This window comes from Ixodes scapularis, unplaced genomic scaffold, assembly GCF_016920785.2.
Source record: "Ixodes scapularis isolate PalLabHiFi unplaced genomic scaffold, ASM1692078v2 PGA_scaffold1__304_contigs__length_218370807, whole genome shotgun sequence".
NCBI lineage: Eukaryota > Metazoa > Arthropoda > Arachnida > Ixodida > Ixodidae > Ixodes > Ixodes scapularis.
In genome coordinates, this window is record NW_024609846.1 from 208550961 (window position 1) to 208568313 (window position 17353).

The following is a 17353-nucleotide window of genomic DNA, read 5'->3' on the forward strand; positions in this document are numbered from 1 at the left end:
CGTGATTGGCCGCGGAACATGTTAGGGATTGGCCATGCCCTTCGTTTCCTAAGCAAGAGTACAGCTCGTTCACAAGAGAGTGATACTTTTTGGAACCTCGAAATAGTGAAAAATCATGAGCCAATCAACACTGTGAAGGTAGATGACCAGCGGATCTGTTTAGCACATGACACAGACGTCACAGAGAATTTTGAACAAAGATACGAACACATTTATTGTCTCGATTGGTGGTCATCGAGACGAAAGGTACGCACACACATGTCGAGGACTATCGCCGCCCCGAGGAGCTGGAGGAAACTAGACACGCGCGACGGTACCGCCACCCCGGGAAAGGAAAAGACAACTAGGGACGCAAGCATTTGGAACGACGACAAAGAGAGGGCGGTGCGATCATAGACATGGCCTGAGTTTTTCGCTGGCGCACACCAAAAATGCACGGAACCCCCGCCATAAAGAGCTTCGCTGTAAAATAAAACGGGCTCCTGCGAATGTGACAACCAGACAACACCGACATCACGAAAACTTGTTTGCTTTCGTGAGCGCAGAAGAAAAGGCCACGAGTTACGGGCAGTGCTACAGGCACGCAAGCTCAGCTCAGCAAAGTAATCTGCTCGCACGACAGCCCGCGCAAGAGGAAAACGCATTCTAAAGCAACGCGCTCGTGGTCGTCTCTGGCATAACGTAGCGCACAACGTTTACGAGCATTTGATAATTCCCTCCCGCCACCAAAACCTGCAAACACGACGTCAGGAACCCGAGCGAAGTTCAAACCAGGTCGGTCAGTAAACGGCACAGTCGCGAGGGCAGACAGCGACTACAGATTCGCGGGTTGTCTGTTTGTACTTTAAATAAAAAGAGTACGACATAAGAAGGTTCGTCCTCCTTACTGAAGCATATTGGGCTCGAGCGCCACTGCATACGGCGTGAATGCGTGGGTTTGTTTTTATCATTTGTTTCCCACGAACCCTGTGCCGAACCTCGTGTTCAAACACCTAAGACTCTAAACTAAAAACTCGGCGAAAAAGTTGGCGAGGAATCCGACGGCCGTGAATGGACGGCGTCGTGCTTGACCCTGGCACCGGCCAATCACGGCGGTCGAATCCCTTGCCGATATTTTCTACCTGTGTCCAGAAGATGGGGCATCCCCACTACGAAGATACAATACATCGAAGGCTAACAATGCGTATACTCGTAACCTTGGAAGCTTATTCCACAGCTAGAGCTAGAAAGCAGGATCAGCTGTTTCCAAAACTCAGACCTTGCGCTCGTGTATCCTTAGATGTCCACTCCAAGCTAGGACAAAACGAAGCTCAATTTCGCTATCCACCGCAGTCTGCTTGATTTTCAGCCAGGAGGATTAATCTTGTCTCGTGATTGTCTTCATTTTAGATAGACGCGAAGCCATTTCAAAGCATTTATGGCCCGACGGAAAACACAGCCTTGTGTGTGTGTTTACCTGAGTGTAGTGAAACCGGGGAACTCTTTCCTATTCTCTGAGGACTGCGGCCTGGCTAGGATTCGTAGTCACGTAATACGGTGGTGGAAGCGGCGTTTGACCTTTCGTAGCAGGTTCTGTAGAACGCAAAACATTGGTTTGGAGCAGTTACTGATCCTTTGGAGCAGCTGCCAACATCTGTTACCACATCACTTGAAGATGGAAAAGTGATTGCGTCGCTAAATGAGTTCATCTTTGATAGTGACTGAGGGTCAGTCTTCGATACTGGAGCATATTACCTATTACCTATTGTAATAAGAATAGACAGGGCACCAAAAGAACACAGAGCGTTCCTTTTAGAACTAAGGCTCTAGTCAGAGAAGGTTCCATTTACAATGGGTACCAAAATATTGATGAAAAATTAATCATGGCGCAGCACTTCAGTTGGGATAAAGCTTCTCTCCCCTCGCACCTTCACAGCAGGTAACTTTTTTCGCTTGTAGATATAGGTTCCGTAAAATGCCTGCGAAATCCAGCTCGTCTATCAACAAAAATGCATCCCCCAAATTTTATAAACCTACCAAACTCGAGACTTTAATATTATTAACTGCTAAAACAACCAACCCCAGATATCATGAGAACCCACACTTGTGAAAGTGACATTGCTCCGTAGCGGCGTTGGAACCAGAGTGAAAGACAAAGTTCGCTGTTCTTTCGATTAACAACTACTAACTGCACGGGAAAAACCTTGACTACCATTCATTCAAATATAAACCTGAAGTTTTGGGGTTTTTTTTAGCAGATAATTTTAAAATTAAAAATCAACCTACCACCAAGACAAAAAACAAAAACAAGTAGACCTGGAATAGTATTAGCATAATTACTGAGCCTATCGCGCTAAGTCGGGCGCTCAACCACGTCAGACGCTGCACCTAGCACTCCGGTGCAAAGCGGGGAAGCTCGACACGCGCGGGCATCTGAGAGGCGGCACGGGAGCATGCGACACACACGATAATTACGTGATCTCATTAGGAGTACAAGACCCTGGTTCTGTCTTATCTGAGTAGCCGCAATCCTACAATTTGGCCATGTTTTCTCACATTTCTTAGCTCCTCACATCGCCGACATCGTCCGGAAGTTTAGGTGATGTCGGCGATCAATCCGCCAGCGCGTCAACCAAGTAGCGGGGTTAACGAGCAATCTCAATACTTCGTTCAACTCGAATTTAAATAGCAACCGCCGTCACGAGCCTATGGGACCAACCAGCGTCTAAGCGCCACATCGTGGCATTCGTCCACCTTCCTGGGCACGGTCTTTCGTCGACTAAACAAATCGAGCGCAGCGAACGTCCCGTGGCTCGCACTTTTAGTGTGTGTTTGTGGTTGTATGTGTCCGAGCCTTCGACTGCACTCTGACCTAAGTTACACCAAACTGTACGGTGAGTTAGAAAGTGTGAAATACAAGTTTGTACCATTTTTCTTTTTTCTTACTTCTTTAAATATTAGAATCGACAAACATATCTTTTTTTTTTTTTATGCTTCGGCCATTTTGGCGCACGTGTGGCGCAATTTTTAGAAAAAAGAAAAGGCACATTGGCGCAAGATGTAGCAGAATTTCGTTTATGGCGCAATCTGGCGCAAATGCCGCAATTTTTCATCACTGCGTAATACAGTCCTCAATGTATAAAAATCAAATTAGGAAGCCGACTCGTCCAGACAATGGGCAATCAACTATTGCTATCCTCCACCCTACAGTTTTACAAGTTTTTGGGGTGACGTTGACAATCGTGGGGGTGTAAATCAACGGATCGCGCTCATCAATACTATTAATGTCTATTTTTTTTTTATTTCTCTCTCTCTCTCTCTCTCTCTCTTTGCGTAAACCGGCAGAACTGGAAATGCCGATGAAATCGAACTCGAATGTGCCATCGAGAGCCAAAAGCTCGGCAACCAATTTTGCATTTTTGTTTTCTTCCTTTTCTTTATATTTTTATTCCGAGTATTTGTAGCTGGTCGTCCTACCTCTACATCAATTACTTCCATTTTTGTGGCGAAAAAAGCAGCCGTATACGTAGATGGGTGAATAATGAGGGATGTGGTCGCAACTCGAGCCACGCACGATGGTAAAACAAACAAAATACGAAACGAAAGAAGAAACTAATTTTTTCGCACTTTTTAATTCTCTCGTGCGTCATTAGAAAAAAAAAGTCATATATGCCGGAACAAGGGAGGGAGATACCTACTACTACCCTCAGTTTCACCTTACGAAGGACCGCTAACGATGCTAGGAGCCATGAAGCCAATTCAATGCCGCTTCAATGTCACCTGATCTTTGGGGGGAGTCAGGTGACATGTTTGCAGCGCCCTGATTGGCTGGGATGGTTCGTAGCGTTCGCCCCGGTGCGTCCCAAGATGAAACCGAGTATGCGGAGCACAAGTTCGTCTGCTTCTTTTCGCAGGGGTTGCGAACCAATCAAAGCTTGGCGCAGAACGCCGAGCTTTGATTGGTTCTAAATGTAGGAGGATAGTGGGTAGACCTGAAGGCAGCTCGCTCGGAGGTCTGCCCACTATTCTTCAACCAGAGCCAATCAGAGCTTGTCGTCTCTCTGACGTCATCGCAACCCCTGCGCAAAAAGCAGACGACTTGCTCTCCGCATGGCGTTCGATCAACGCCGAAAAAGCGAAAGCGCACTGAAGCAGCTACAAAGCAAAATATCAAGAGAACCTACAAAGGTACAAAAACAAAGAGAGAGGCGATAAAGAGAGGAAGAAAGAAAAAATGAAGGGAACAAAATAAACAGTGCGAGACAATGAAACAAAAACCAGCAAGTGAAACAAACTTGATCGCTATCGCGAGTCAAAATGGCGCAGCTGTGGCTACGGGATTAGAAGCGATGCTCCGGCTGAAACAGGTGGCGAGGGGAAGGCGACATAGATGCGACAGGTGGCACTCGCATCGAGCACGGCATATTAGATAGGGTAGGATGGAGAGAAGGAGCTACGCGAGCCTTCCTGGTGCGCACGTTTAACGAGCGGTAACGAATCTCAAAGAGAAATATCTAAATCGCACATGTCCTGCCCTGCATGGTGTGCCGAAGGGGTACGATTTTGCCGCCGTCGGGCGCCGAGCGCTCTTTCCGATACGGATGTAAAATCCCGATGTTGCCCGACTTCTCCCATCGATTGTGTAGCTGCGCAAGTGCGCTGAGGGTAAAACTCGTCTTTAGGTTGTTGCTGTGTTGACCCTGTCTACTTGTGGAGCTCGTAATAAAAAAATTAAGTTTTTTCGCGAATGAAACAGTTGCGCACGCGGGATACATATAATATCGGCTGACGTTCAGTGGTTTCACGATAACACGATACCGATTTTTAATGCGAGTACATTAGCCTCCGAAACGGAAAAAAAGAAAGAAAGGCCGTTAGGACGGACGACATGGAGCAGATCCGTTGTAGACGACGACACACCATTCCCAGCGACAGGGGCCTCGGCGCTGCCTCTGATGTCACGGCGGATCGGTGTACATATACACCCCAAGATAACGCAACACCACGGCCGATGCGATAAGCTACTAAGCGACACGCTTTGCCGATCCAGTAAAACTAACCGGGGGATGATCGATACAAATCCCACCGAGGCCATGATTCACGACGTTCGACCGAAAGGCAAAGGACATATACGGCGGCCGAATCCGGCCTCCTCCAAAACGCATGCGTCGCCGGCGTCGCGCAGACGCGCTCTCGGCGTAATCATCGACGATGCGAAGACGGAAAGTCAATCACACTAACGAGGACGTGTTGGCGCGCGACTTATCGCCGCTGCGGCTCCCCTCATCGCGACACCCAGGCAGAGGAGAGCGACAGAATTCTAATAAGGGAAAGAAAAATAGACAAGGAAAATCGCCAGTTCGACGGCCGATTCGCGACAGCCTATAGTTGGTCTCCAGCGTGCGCAGGCAGGCACGCTCACGTGATTGCATTCGCAATTACCGCTGATTCCGCCTGGCCCCTTCCCCGACACTGCCACACAGGCGGCGGTGGCGTCAACTGGCAGATCGATGCCCATGCGAGGCTCTCCTCCAATAATTTGGAAACCCATTTTTATCCCTCTTTCTTTTCTTTTTCGCTTTCGTAATTTTTCAGTTCCACGTTTTGGGCGGAAGGGTGGGGGGACGTCTGGAGCCCGCTTTATTTATTCCCGCGCACGCGGTGTTGGCGCGCTTGATGGGATTCCGCGCGTGCTGGGAGAGAGGGAAGCCGCGGGTTGTGCGGCAGAGCGCATGTCAAAGGGTTGCTTCCTCTCCGGCTGAGCCATCGACCGACGCCTCTTTTGGCATAATAGCCCCAGGAGCCGCTGACGCCGCCGCCGCTGCTGCCGCCGATTGCGCGCGCCGCCTCAACAAAGGAATCTCCGATCAACCCCTTCGTACCGGCTTTCGGCTGTTTTTTTGTTCGGTTTTTTGTGTGCCGATCTAAATCTACCGCTCCCCAATTTCGGTAACCCCCCCCTTCTCTCCGCTCCTCCATCCCTGTTGTACCGTTCGCTTTTAATTCTCGGTCGTTCTTGCTTACTCCCCGATCCCCTTCCCAAATTGGAATCGCCTCTCGTTTTCGTTCTCTTTTAGTATTATTATTATTATTTTCCCTACGCGCGTTCGTGGACCAGACGAGTTCCTTCAAACAAAGCGGGGAAGGGGAGAGTCGATGGAGTTGCCCCTCCGATGACGGGGCTTAGTCATCAAAGTGATTCCCGGCTCGCCTTGACGCCGGGCTCGAACGCCCGTCGAAGCCCGCCCGTTGTGGCGGCCTAGCGCAACGCGAGTACGGGCTGGCCAGCGCCCTGCACGCACGCGTGTCGGGAGTATGGAAGGGGGCGCTCTGCCGAGACTTTGATTCTTCGTCCGAGAGTCGTCGGAGCGAGGGAGGCGGCGGAAGCTTATCGTGCTAGAAGGGCTGGGCTGGGCGCTACGCGATGCCTGCGCGAACGAGCCGGCCTGAATCCAAAGATCATTTCGAACTAAAACCAATATCAATATCATCAAAAAAATAAAACTTTTTGGGGGGCGATTTGCGCAACCAACATTACAATTAGTCAAACACTAACTATGAAATATTATTACTGAATTTATCGGCGTAAAAAAAAACAGTAATTTCAAACTGTCTGCGTTGACGATGTTTATACAACAACGCTATGACTCCGAGTATCCACCGTGTTTTTCTTTTGTTTTGTCTTTTTACGCACACAACTTAACTAGTACGCAACTGGTAATCAGTAGTTAGGGCCTTCAACATTCTGGCAACACGGCGATGAAAATTCCGGCAGTAACGCGTCATGTGGAGATACCACAAAAGCCACAGTAACACTGATATATAAGACATCGTGCAAAAGGCAGTCTGGAGACTCAGACACAGTGTATAATGCATTTACTCGCATTATAATTACAGTGCGTTCCTTGTACGACGGTTCCACTGGTCATACAACTGTCCACAGACATGCTACGCGCAAGTACGAAGTAAACATAAGCTCGGAGCGTGCTTGAGGAGTGTAGGAAGGGAATCCTGTCATCGCGTCTGCAGGGGCATCAGCGCGTCTCTTGACCGATGCACGATCGATGTGACAACGGCCGGAGAAGACGCCGCTGAAACACCTCCCATAGCCTCCTCTGTACTTACAAGGCCTGGCGGTTCGACGACGGAGCCATAGAGTGATCAGTCGCAGATTTGGAGCGCGAGGATCTGGTAGCACAGAGAATTTCTCGGGGAACCTGGACGTGAGCGCACAGCTTTTGCAGCGGCGAGGACCCGAAACACATTTGTTCGCTCGGGAGAAGTGTGTTTCGGCGTCTGGCCGCAGCGGGGCGTTAGTCACATGGCTCTCCTCTCATCCGTTGTCTGCGCTCCACCTTTGCCATTTCGGCGGCCGCTTCTCGTGGCGATCTGCCAGGCTTTGTCAGTATAGAGGAGGCTATGCAGCCCCGGGTGCTAATACGCAGAAGCGCGTTCGTGCATTTCGTGCGATTTCCCATCGAGAACTGCGATACTCGTATACACGGTGACCGTCGCAGAGCGGCCGGGAAAGCAGCACCGAAAAACAACGCGCATGCGCGGCGTGCTCAGGCTTGACCAAATGATCGCATGCGGAGGAATTCTGAAAGGCGTGCTTACCTGATTTGCACGTTCTAGGTCGGTCATGAGCATTTCCATTTCATCAGACCGACTGGAAAAGACGAAAAGTACATCAGAGTCGAGATGTGTTCTCTCCCGCGAGGGGTCGTTCGAGTAGGACACGAAAATTACAACTTGGGTGTAGACTAGTGTACCCGACTCGTCGTAAGGATCTGCGATATCACTATTCTCTCGCGGGTGACGTTTGCCACGCAAGAGACAGCGTAGACCGACGTTGTCACGTATAGTCTAGGCGACGTGACAAACTCCCGAGTCGAGCGTTATCAGGTACGCGCGTCTGTGGTGCCACACGGCGTTGACACGTGAAACATCGTGCCTAAGTAACGCGGGCCAACGGCATCTCTTGTGTAACACCCTGAATGACAGTCGTACCATTGTTAAATTCAATCCTCACCTGCCTAACAGTAAAAGAAACCTTGCTCACTGACAAGCCCAATTCACCATTGTTAGTTAGCGAGATTGGTTTAACTCAAACGTAACAGAGCTTTAAAAAAAAAAAAATGTTGCAGGTGGCATTGCTGAAGATATCTCGGATCGCCATTTTAAGAAACACGGGACGGGGCCAGCTTTGACTGAATTTACAAGTTCCCTGCACTCCTTTTTTCGTCACACTCACGCCAGAATACCATTCGATCTGAAGTTGACCAGACGTGCCACCAAAAATCTGACTTCGTAGCTTGCACGTGACTTCTTTTCATCACTGCTTGACAAATCGCTGAAGAGATATAATTTGAGTGCACACCTACAACCAGGCGTGCCGACGCCAACCGAAAAGAATGGCTGAGTGATATCCCATAGCCTCCTCTATAGAGAGGAGGCTATGGATATCCGCATTCCTAATGCCCCAACAGCGCTGTCTTGGAGTGGACGATTGAAACCGGGCTTTTAGAAACAAAAACAACAATCCAACATAATAAAAGAAAATTGATGTCCGCTGTACCTTCGAAGAGGATGCAACATGTTGATAAAACGAGACGATTTGGAGAGTTGAGAACGAATCAAGGCAAACGCTACACTCAGGCTTTAGTCTGGTCCGCCACAACTGGTTCAGATTAAGCGGGTGTGATGGCATGTACGTTGTCGTCACCTGTCGTCTTCGGGGAGCCTTTCGCAACGATGCGATCTTCAGAAGGAGACAAAGACACGGGGTACAGAACAAAAAGATACCGCCATTGTCTCTGAGCGTCTACGTTGTCGTTGCACAGTTAGCACGAGCTGTTTTTTCGCTGTCCAGACGAGACACCGTTGGCACGCGCGGTCGGCGAATGCCCGTCCTGCCGCGAGGAACGGCACGAGTGGCCAACGTCGTCTTGACGTTGGCAACCGCCTGTTGTCCCCAGAAAAAAGATCCAGGGGCGCAGACGTGCAAAATGAAAAAAAAAAAAGCTTCCTCATCCCGCTTCATATCATATAGTATATACTATGTGCCACCTTTCCTATGAACAAACCACTTACAAAACGCGTTAATTTAAAAAAAAAAGAAAAGATTGAAACATATAGTAATGCAATAATTGAAAACGGGCTAGGAAACCATTATACGTATATGACACGTCCAAACGGTTGGTATTGACTTCATAGCTTCAATGTAGCTGTTCAGGTGTATAACTTCCATTATAAATATATTTATAAGTCGCTTAACACCCGATCACACGGATAAGCAAAACCGTTGTTTCGCAAGCTTTCAGCCAAGGTCGCCAATAGTCTGAAGGTAACTCAGTCACATCGCCTATCAAGTTGAATTTTGGGCGCTCCAAAAAATCACTACAAAACTAGAAAAAAAAAAAGAAACTTCTTTGCATTAAGGACAGACACGCACAAATATGTCCCGTCTAACTAAACAACGGTTTTCAAGGAGCTACGCCAGCTGGTTGTAGTTACATATCCTTCAGCCTCGTAAAGACCAATCCTGCAATGCTGCCTTTGCTTGGAACTGCAATACTGATGTGATCATGTACATTAACTGATCGGACCTCGTGTAAAGTTAGTCATTCGATTCAGCTCGATTACCTATGACTTTTTTTATCGCACAAGAAAAGCAATAAAGCATATTTACAAGACAATCGATCAATTTCCAGTCAAATGAACCTGAGGTGGTCTCCTGTGGCTCTTGATACAAAACCTATATCTAGTTCTCTATCTGTGGTGTAGGAAAAAATGCCCCCGGAAAAAAAAAAATCCCCGGAAAAAAAGTTCCCGGAAAAAATGTCCCCGGAAAAAAAGGCCCCAGGTGGAAAGTAGGAGAAAATGACCCCAAAGGATTTTCCATCTCTGAGTTTCCCTTATCCTCATGGCCCTCGGGCGGTCCAGTCATATGTCCTTGGGGAGAAGGACACCGTGTGGCAAGTAGGAAAAAACGGCCCCAACAAATAAGGAAGTATACGATTCCGCGACGTACACATCGCGACACTGTTAGCGCGAACACTACATCGGCGTATTTTCACATTTTACTGAGAGAGTATTAGAAAGAACGAAATCTTACCCGCTGCATTATATGCCCAAATAAGCACTTTCAGTACCTACAATACCTTTGATAACAATTAACTTTTCGTTCCAATAAAAAAAAAAGATAAAAAAAAACTAGCGATCGGTTGTTTGTTGTAAGTGTCGCGGTCTTTACCTATTTGGAAATGGTGCACAAGTACCTCTCCAATTTCCCCAACACAATAATTAGGTATTGGCTAGTTTCACCATGAAAAACAATCAGAAACAGTTGAGATGCGATGTTACAAAATCAGGAAAGAAATGACACACTCTAGATTCATACCCAAAAGTCAAGAGCGGATCGTACGCCAGTGGAAAAGACGTCCCATTGGGGACATTGTTTCCTACTTTCTACCTGGGGCATTTTTTCCCGGGGACGTAATTTCCGGGGACTTTTTTTCCGGGGACATTTTTTCCGGGGACATTTCTTCCGGAACCCGCTGCACCCGCATTAATGAGAGAAACAACAATTTGTTATATGCACTTGCGAGATTAGTCCACTTAGGCTAAAGCAATCCGAAATAAAACACAAGGACGCTGCTTATTAGCATCGAAAGTGAAATGCCCACACCGTCGTTCGCTCAATCAAAAAAGAAGAGAAAAAAAAAACTGAAATAAAGAAAGAAAGAAAGCTGCTCTTTACACAAGTATGCGGAAACGGCGGATAAAGCCAGCTGCTCTCGTTCGAGGACTGTGAAAATAAAATATAAAACAAAAACGCAATGCAATGTTCAACGCGCGGTTCAACTCGACATCCGAGTAAAAAACCACTTCGGAGAAAAAAAAAAAAGTAAGGGGATTAACTGGAGATCGATTTCGTGGCTTTTCAATGTAGAGTACTGAAAGGCTTTAAAGCTGAAGGCAATCAGACCCATTTGCGAGAAAATCCGTGCCTGGAAGTAAAAGTTCTTGAAGCGTCAACCATTCTCTATACAAAAATGAAGATAGATAGATATATTAAACTTCCTTGTCAGAAACTTCTCAGTACACGCCTTATTTGTATCAAGTTTACCCGGCCCATTGCTTTATGGTTCACCTGCAAAAACCACACGAGTGTAACTTTCGCGGCTTTTTCATACGGCCAGGGGGACATTATTTGGGTGGCTCGTCTTTGCGATAATTCGGCTAATTAATTAAAATGTGTTAATTAACTTTTAATAATGAAAATAGAAATATGGTTCCAATTAGAAACTTACTGAGCGTCATCGAAAACCACCAAACCAGTGATTTCAGAAAAAACTTTGAGCGCGTGAGAAGCGTAGTAGTGCACTAAAGTTACCACTCCTGGAGCAGGTACAAGGCTAGCGGTTGCGGAACGCGAATGATTAGAGCATCATCGCGTTCCGCCACTGCTAGCTTTACGCCTGCTGCTGCTGTAACGTTGGTGTGCCCCCGGGTCTCCCCGAGCTTCAAGTCATTCTAAAAAGAGTTGATTTAGTGGTTCTCGATGACGCTCAGTAGGTTTTTGATTCGAACCATATGTCTATTTTCATTTATTAAAACGTTAATTAACGAATTATACTGAATTTATTAATTAGCAGCAACGAAATGCATTTACTCAGAGGCGTTCTGGAAGCACACGCCGCCGCGTGTGGTTCTTTTGTCATAGACAAAGTCAAAGCGACTTTGTCAAAGACGCTTAAAGTCAACAGCGTTTCCCATTGCACACAACACACACACGACAAAATAATACCACTGTACCTCTAGCAGCCGTTACCGACCGAGCGCATCAGAAGATGGTAGATAACGCGGAGGGCGCGGCGAACAGGCGCGCTCATTCTTACAATGAAGTGGTGGTCACAATGTCTTGGCTGATCAGTGTACATCTAACCAAACCAGTAAGCTACCGTACCTTTAGACAAGTTAGTTTCGCGAGGGGCGACCCTCCATATTCGTACTAAAAAATAAAACAAAAAACAAAGCAGGTACACAAGGAAGACGAGCGATCAGTACCAACTAGCCCATTTTTCAAGAGAGTAGGACCGATCACCTTATTGCAATAAAATGTGCAATCGTGAAGAAAAAAAAAAATAGCGAACGGCCACACAAAGTGCGCTGCGATTGACAGTGATATCTACTACATTGTGGAAAGGTTTGTTGAAGGAGATTTTTCTTCAACCAGTGTGTATACAATGTTTGCAATGGGTTCTCTGCTTTCGGTGGAATAGATGTAAAAGATGTGTGTGAGGAGATGTGTGCTTTGGTGGAACGATTGTCCAAGATGTTGAATGTTAAGAAAAGAAACACAAAGACGTGTTATTATTTTTTTTCTTGTATGTTTTTTTTGTTTGTTTTTTTTTTAAAGGAAGCGCCCGCTACCGAACCTGCGGTTGAAGAAGCGAAATTAGGTACGCGAGCTGTTCCATAGAGGCGCGGAAATTACACGAGAACGGAACCTGGGTGGCGGCAGTCGGGAGGCGAGGGAGCGTGTCCGCCGCATAGCGTAACCACGCGGCTATTTCGCAACGGCGGCGGCCGGAGGGGTTGGGGGAAGGGGGGAAAGAGAGAGAGAGCGACGACAGGAACAACAACAACGGCGGCGGCGGCGGCGGCGGCGGCGGCGGCCTACGGGGGAGGGAGGGAAAGCGAGAGACAGCCTTGCAGTGTGTGAGAAACAACAAAGAGAAGGAGAGCAGTGTCGCTGCTGTAGAATGGGGTTTTGCGTTCGTACATGAGCATTTTTGGCAAAAAAAAAAAAAAAAAACATTGTCAGCTCCCGCAAAAAAAAAAAACTTTTACTATTATTTTTAGCAAACTGTGGTTTCACCTGCTAATGAACGAGATGAATGCGTAATGAGTCCAAGCCCTGCGCAAAGGCAACTTCAGCCTGCTGGAATATCAGAACTGCGGAAAAGACACCCACTACAAAACAAAACGGAGCAAAACAAAAGTCTCGCTCAACGTTCAATAAGCGGAGTAGGTATTAGAGGACCTCTGTTTGTCTACAGACCAACACGAAGTTTACAAACAAGTAAGCTTTTGCCCACAACAGGAAGGGACAACCAGATTCGCACGAAGCATTCGCGCATGCGCAGATCCGAGAGCAGCGCCACCGCAGCGGGATGACGTCAGAGCCGTGTGCGACGACGACGACGTCAGATAAAGGGTTGCGCTCGTGCCGAGCGACGCTGTAACGTCATTCCTGTTCTTTTTTTATTTTCGGAGGCGGAGCTTATATCCTCGCATGTATTTTGTTGCAACAAACTACAGGTTCAATGAACCTCGCCTATTGAAAACAGCTATATAGAGACCTGGCAGTAAGCCCATCAAGGAAGTGTACTTTGAACTAAACTTCCGGAAATGACCGGTTAATTAATGCAATTGTTGAAAAAAAAAAAAAAAAAGTTTCCAACAGTTGGGCTATGATGGAATTCCTTGTTTCAGCAGCAAAAAACAGAAATATTAAAACTGGCCACGAAAAGTTGGAAGGGTTCGAGTGCACTCACCTTCCATTGGTGTCCGACTTGCCCCTTGCTTTCAAAAGTTCACACTGGGTATGTTCCAAGGCTAAAAGAACAAAAAAGAAAAAGAACATCATAAGCATTCGCATCCTGCACTTACAACTTGTGAAAGAGTAAACGGGGGGGGGGGGGGGGGGGGGATTATAGAGTTTTATTGCAAGTGTTTTAAGAAAGACACGCACTCTTTGAGTACAAATCTCAAAATGGAAGATACCGTAGCTCGCCATCAAAAGTAAACCATCTAACGAATAATGTAACCAAAACAAACATTGTCTGTAGGATTGAATTTGTCTCAAGCATTGGGTAGCCGCGTCATGTCGCAACTCAAGTAATATCGCGCATATCACATAAGAAAAAAGAGGCGTGCAACTTACAAAGTTTCAGTTAATACAGAAGCCCGTTGTTAAAGTCGAAGTACCCTAGCCGGACGTCGAACGAAAAAGATAGCGTATTGTGAACTGTATTAGCAGCCGCTCGGTAAACGTGCAGATGATAGGAAGTCGATGATTGAAATCGAAAAAGACAAAAAAAAAAAAAAAGAGACGTTTGATTTTTAGTGTGCGCGTGTGTGTGTAAAGGAAGAGGGGGGGGGGGGGGTAGAGCAGGTGATTACAATATAACAAACTGTTGTTAGGGTGGACAATGACGCGATAAAAAGAAACACGTAAAATAACTCGTAGAACAACTGATGCGCTAAGTGGATTTAAATGGAACGTCGCCATGTTGAACACTGAGTAAAATCACCTATAGAGATGGGTTAGAAAAAAATACCGCAAGTGTTTATTATATTAAAGGGCCACGAACAACACAGATATCGATACACAGCAGCGAGATGTTTCGGTGGCGCCCTCCTATGGTTACCTTTCGTGACGTCATTACCTAGGGAACAACAAGTTCGATGGTGTTTGTAATGAGCAGGGTGCAAGCTTGAAATCATTGCGCTCTGAAACCAATACTGCCAACACCGTCAAAATCGAAGTTCTTTCATTACTCTTATTTCTGTCAATGAGAAAACCTTTGCTGGCGCCATAGTCAGCAATGGGCCAATCGTGGAAGGCCGACCATACCGACGCTTTCGATCGCGCACGTCGCCAATACCGGCAATATTGATGGCGTGGAACGCTCGTTGCAAAAGAACTGTGCAAGCTCGCCGTCAGCACGTGCTCAGCAGTCGCGCACACAGCTATGGCCGCCAGTGATTACTCCCTATAGCCTGGGGTCTTTAACGTGCACCACGCAGTAGTGATACGCGAGCGCACGCCGGTACGATGCTCACTCAGATCGAAACGCGCGGAGGAGCTTTCGCTCCACGTGCTTCGAACTAATCTGTGATAGCCCACTCGGGAACCGATCCCCCAGAGTCTTTGAGCAGTGTTCAACATAGTCGCTTGAAAACGCTTTTTGAATAAGATTAAGCGAAAAACGAAGTGTCGCAGACTTTGGGGGTCGACGTCAGGGATAACCCAAACTTCGCCATCGCTTGACAGTTCTTCTCTCGAAGTCGCAGTTTTTCCCATTGTCCCCATCCCTCTCAACGCATTCAGCAAAGCCGCCGGGCGCCGCCACGCCATATTAAAAATAAGATGAAAAAAAAAAAAAAAGCCAGGAGACGGTTAAACTTTCGCCGCTAACACTTACGGGCTCAGCTTTTATATTCGAAAGACAGCGGCATAGTGCAGTTGAAGCGCCGTAAAAATGTATTTAATCAACGTCATTAGTAATTGTTAGACATACTACCACTCGCGACGCCTCTTAATTAATGAGAAAAAAATGCTTGTAACTACTACTGCATCAAAGAAAACCAAAACCAAAAACAGACAAGAAAAAGGAGAGGGCGAGGAGTACACGGGGATCTTTGACTGCTTAATTGGCACGCTATATTTTTTCGCATTAAAATGTGTTTTGCAGTATAGCGTGCGCTCGTAAAGCGTTTGATGCAATAATAAACAAAAAATCATGGACATTGGGGTTTTAGGTGACCCTTAAAGTATTTTTGTGGAAACATTTCGACTATTATACGAAGGTGGCTTACGGAAACAAAGTTAAAAATAACAGCACTACGTAATAACGCAACAACACAATAGGAACAACAATAAGGCATCTCGATAATACCGAAAGACTGGTGTATAGGCATAACCTTTGTAAACATTTCCTTCCTATTACTATGATCCAGCAAGACAACGAGAAGGTCATGCAATCTTGTGTTAGCTCAGTTAGAATCTTATTGGGCGGTAAATACCAATCCACAATAGCAAAAACGTAATGTGGAATATTAAAAAAAAAAAAAACAATCGATGACGAAGCGGGAGCAATAACGACCGGAAATAAGTGGCGATTTGATCGTAAACTCAGTCGGGCATGTTGATACGAGGGTTGTGCATGATTATTCATCTTACTAAGGAAGGAGAAATTTGTATTACACACTGAGGTAAGAAAAGTGCTTGAAGGCCTTCAAGGTTGCTGATTTGTCCTGAAGCGAAACAGAAGCCGCTAGAATTCAACGCGTGTCTACCACTGGGTCTATTTCTCCCCGACTGCACTTTTCTGTTCTCAATAGAGGCATATTATTTACTTTATTTTAGCTACCCAACTTACTGCAGACTAAACATTGTACAAAAAAAATAGTTCAGCTAGTGCAGCGCGATGAGCCACAAATAGTAACCTTCTTCATGCTCAAACAGCGACCTTTCACTTTAGAATTTTAGAATTGAGAAGGATTGACTAGAGCGCTGATAATTCCGAATTGCTAATTTTCAAATCTGACTATAGCAATGGCAACGTCAATTGAGGGGCATCAGTGGTCGAGTGTGTTAACCCACACAAGCTCGAAGCACGTCGAGCGGAAGCTCGACGTGCCTGTTTCGACCTAGACGGGCATCGTATTTAGACATGGACGGGCGCAGCCGTGTTTCACTAATGCATGATGCACGTTAAAAACACCAGGCTACCTGTAGTACTTACTGCACTGGCTAAATCTCTCAGGTGCATCTGAGGCACCACACACCCGTTGTGGCCAACAATCTTCCGAATGTCCAAACGCACGAAACACAGTTATTCTTTCTTTCTCGCGTGAGTTAAAGCGTTGTGGCGCCAGTGTGCAAATAGCCCCCAACCACTTTCGGTTCCGAACTAGACGGCGTGTTTCGCGGTATTTGCAAAAGCAAATACGCACGCTATTTTCTGGAAATGGTCATTTATAGCACTGTCAGATTTAAATCACTCTTACGATAAAAAAAAATGACGAGTAAACTCTATTGGGCGCCATCAATCGGAACTAACCCAATAGATGGCACCCTGTGTTTCTTAAACCTGAACCTGACTCGTGCATGACGGAACGCTATACAACATCGCTTTCGTGGTCGCGTCTCGCGAGCGTTGCGGAAGTTTTTAGACGGAGACGAAAACGGACGCCGACGCGCAGCCTTCATGTCCGCGCCTTGCGGGCATTGCAGACGACAACAGACGGTGGTGAAATAGCAGATGATGCCGATTCTGCCGCGCGTCTGCTCGCACGACTAGCAGGCGGTGTCAGACGCCAGGTTAGACTCACCGGATGTCGCGAAAGGGAGACACTAGGTTTGCGAGCGTGTTCGGCGGAGCAGCCAAATCAATCCAGTAATAATGGGCGGGGCTTTGAGTGGGACGTGGCCTCTACCTAAATTGGCGCTAACGGTGTCTAACGGTTGCATTCGCTGAAAATTAGCAAAAAATACTAATAAAAAAAAACGTGTCCCCCCATCTACGCCCTTTAAAAAAATTCTTCATTTTAGTCCTTTTTTAAGCTGTCGATGTCT

At 46.7% G+C, this 17353-nt stretch overlaps 1 protein-coding gene across 2 annotated transcripts in view; it reads right to left on the reverse strand.

Moving 5' to 3' along the window:
- The window catches only part of LOC8039463 (homeobox protein cut), a 427455-nt gene that overhangs the window by 52197 nt on the left and 357905 nt on the right, over window positions 1-17353 (reverse strand). For both annotated transcript variants that reach the window (XM_040206275.3, XM_029985749.4), the window contains 2 exons: window positions 13545-13605; window positions 7597-7648 (listed from right to left, as the gene is read on the reverse strand). In XM_040206275.3, the coding sequence (XP_040062209.1) occupies window positions 7597-7648; window positions 13545-13605 (113 nt within the window). The remainder of the gene's footprint in view (window positions 1-7596; window positions 7649-13544; window positions 13606-17353) is intronic.